Source organism: Habropoda laboriosa, unplaced genomic scaffold (assembly GCF_001263275.1).
Source record: "Habropoda laboriosa isolate 0110345459 unplaced genomic scaffold, ASM126327v1 scaffold22, whole genome shotgun sequence".
NCBI lineage: Eukaryota > Metazoa > Arthropoda > Insecta > Hymenoptera > Apidae > Habropoda > Habropoda laboriosa.
In genome coordinates this window covers 2,710,453-2,713,082 of record NW_017100261.1, presented here as the reverse complement: position 1 = coordinate 2,713,082, position 2,630 = coordinate 2,710,453, and the positions used below count along the sequence as shown (strand labels likewise).

General features: G+C 35.2%; 1 protein-coding gene across 1 annotated transcript in view; it reads left to right on the top strand.

Annotated features, from left to right (window-relative positions):
* Positions 1-327, top strand: part of LOC108572673 (RNA polymerase-associated protein CTR9 homolog) — a 5,528-nt gene extending 5,201 nt beyond the window's left edge. The window contains exon 14 of the mRNA XM_017934940.1: positions 74-327. Within this exon, the coding sequence (XP_017790429.1) occupies positions 74-180 (107 nt within the window). The 3' untranslated portion in view covers positions 181-327. The remainder of the gene's footprint in view (positions 1-73) is intronic.
* Positions 328-2,630: the final 2,303 nt, after the last annotated feature.

Below are 2,630 nucleotides of genomic sequence, written 5' to 3'. Positions count from 1 at the left end.
TAAATATAATTAAAATGTACTTACCTTAAGTGTGCAGCTTCGATGTCCCTGTCCAACTATGCGTTGCGATTATTTTGTTCCAGATCTGCTACCCCAGAATCGAGAAAATCAGTTTCAGGCAGTGACGTTGGTTCACGCCATTCGAGTACAGATCGGGGTGGTGGGAGCGAAAGTGAATAAAGTTTAACGTTGAAATAAAGATCATTCACGATGCACACGAATGTTCACTTTCACCGTGTATTACACACGTTTTGTAAGGGTCGAATTTACATATGAAACATATTAAACTTTCGCGATATATTTCTTAACGTACGCTTTAAATAACCGTTCGAATTGAAAGAAAACCGAAAACTAGCGACCGTTGGAGAATACGAACAATATATCGATGCCAATTGATACTATCGAATCTGAAACGTGAGAAAACGGAACTATCTTGGAATCGAGAACTTTAAGGTGGTTGCATATCAATGGAATTTATATTTTAACTTGTGAAATTTATCTGAATACTGTTTAGTTTCAGTTTAAACGATTTAAACGTGAAGGCAGTAAAGCTTGTGTTCTCTGAAATTCTATTTAAAAAGAAGTATTACTTGCTGACGTGAGGTAATTGTAATTTCACGTGCAATTACTACAATTACTACAATTTCATATGTAAATTAGTTCAATTTGTAAACATGTGTTTGCTTTATAATTAGTAATCTGTTGATACTTTGTATAATAAACAGATAGTTTTAATTGATATTATACATTGAAGTTATTCAATGAAAAAAAAAATTGAAAAACTTGTAGCAAATCATTTTTTTAATTATATTAGCCAATGCGATACAGAAATATAATACGGTTGTGTTAACAACGAATGAATTGTTTTATATAAAAAAAAATCTATAAATAAAACGCTATTAAAATCGATATTTTCGGTATGGCTATTTCAACTGTCTTTACATACGAAAGTTTCTCATACGCTTATATATTCAAGTATCGATCGGAACATCTACGTAAGGTAAAAATTAAAGTTTTCCGAAGGTTAGTGACATCTACATATGGCGCCACTTTCTTCAGTGCTTGTCATCGGTTATAACCTTGATTTGTAAATTTATACATAAGGTTATAGTTATCGAATTCAGTCATTATATTTTCATTGGCATAGTATGTACAAGGTGTTTTAAAATAAGTATCTAGAAAAGCTATTTATAAACAGGAGTAAACGTGAAATGTCCTCTAAACAAAGTTACTTTCTTAAGTGTGTTTTCGTAGAATATTTCATACACTTTCGTAGCATTCTAAAATACATCTCTTTTCGAATAGATACATTTCAGAAGAGTTCATAAACTCATTTATCCTTTTTTTTCTAAATCACGTTAAAAGACTGCGACTTTGTACAGTTAATGCGTTCCAAATACTTAACATTTCCACATACACGTTATCGATTTGCAATTTATAGCTAGGCAACAGGGAAAAAATTACAGGGAGAATGTAAACCATTGAAACAGTAGGTGAGAATAATATTCACCTATACATAAAACTGTAATCGTTCCATACGTATAATTACTTGGAATTTTTCCTGCCATTTCATAAAGAAAAAAACAAATAAATCTACCTCGCGAAATTATCGCTGCAGCAATTAGTTGGTGTTCGCGATTCGTATCATTTAATGACGAAGCAACGTCGAGTTTTCGTTCTATGCAATCTTTTAAATCGCGGCGATACATCGTTCTCGGTACAGAACAGTAATACGTGAAAAATTGGTAAGATAGAAATACCGTTTTAAACATCGCTAGAACATATCGTCGTATTATAACGTTTAAGCCTCTGGGTATACGTAATCCATAAAGTGTACGCTGTACACAGACAGAAAAAGTCCGAGGAAAGTAGAAAAGAAGGAAGTAAAATACAACGATAGGAAGAGTAAAGGGTCAACTTTATCCAAGCTTCGAAAGATTCTGAGTGCTCGAAATGTTTACTCTTTTCGATTCGACTCCCGGGAGTGTAGATTTATTCCTCTCTCTGTTCCCACATCTTCGTACAGACGCGTCGTACAGAGTTTCTTCTCTAATTTTTGCCCAAGGCGAAGTCGCTGTGTAACACATCCGCGAGACACGGAAGTTTTAATCAGCGTTGGCGAATTTTCGCGCGGTAACTTATATAATGTACGACGGATATTCGTGAATTATTCGCCTCCTTGGCGAATTTCGAACTTTCCGAAGAGAATTATTTACCATCTCTCGGGTGCCTTGGAACCGGCTAATAGAATAGTCTCGCGACTGCGAATTTTGATTGGCCTTTCATTTGCATGTTTGCTCTACAGCTGATAACGCTTCTCCGAGGAACTCCAACGAGCGGGACAAATTTTACCAGTTATTTCCTCTTACGGACAACAAATTCAACTATCGTCCCAGTTACAGTACGAGTGTAATCGAACTGTAAACTGACCGATTTTTTTTTTTTTTTATTCCTACTCTCGCGAGGAAGGAAGCAAACATCGATTACTGTTTCCTGTCACGGATACACGGTTCGCATGAAAACGAACAAACGTGGCTGGGTAAAAAAACGTTTGTTCATTTTCCCCGCGGAATAGAGAAATTCAAAGACAAACCGTCGCGCGGATTTGTAAACATTTGACGAATAAAGAT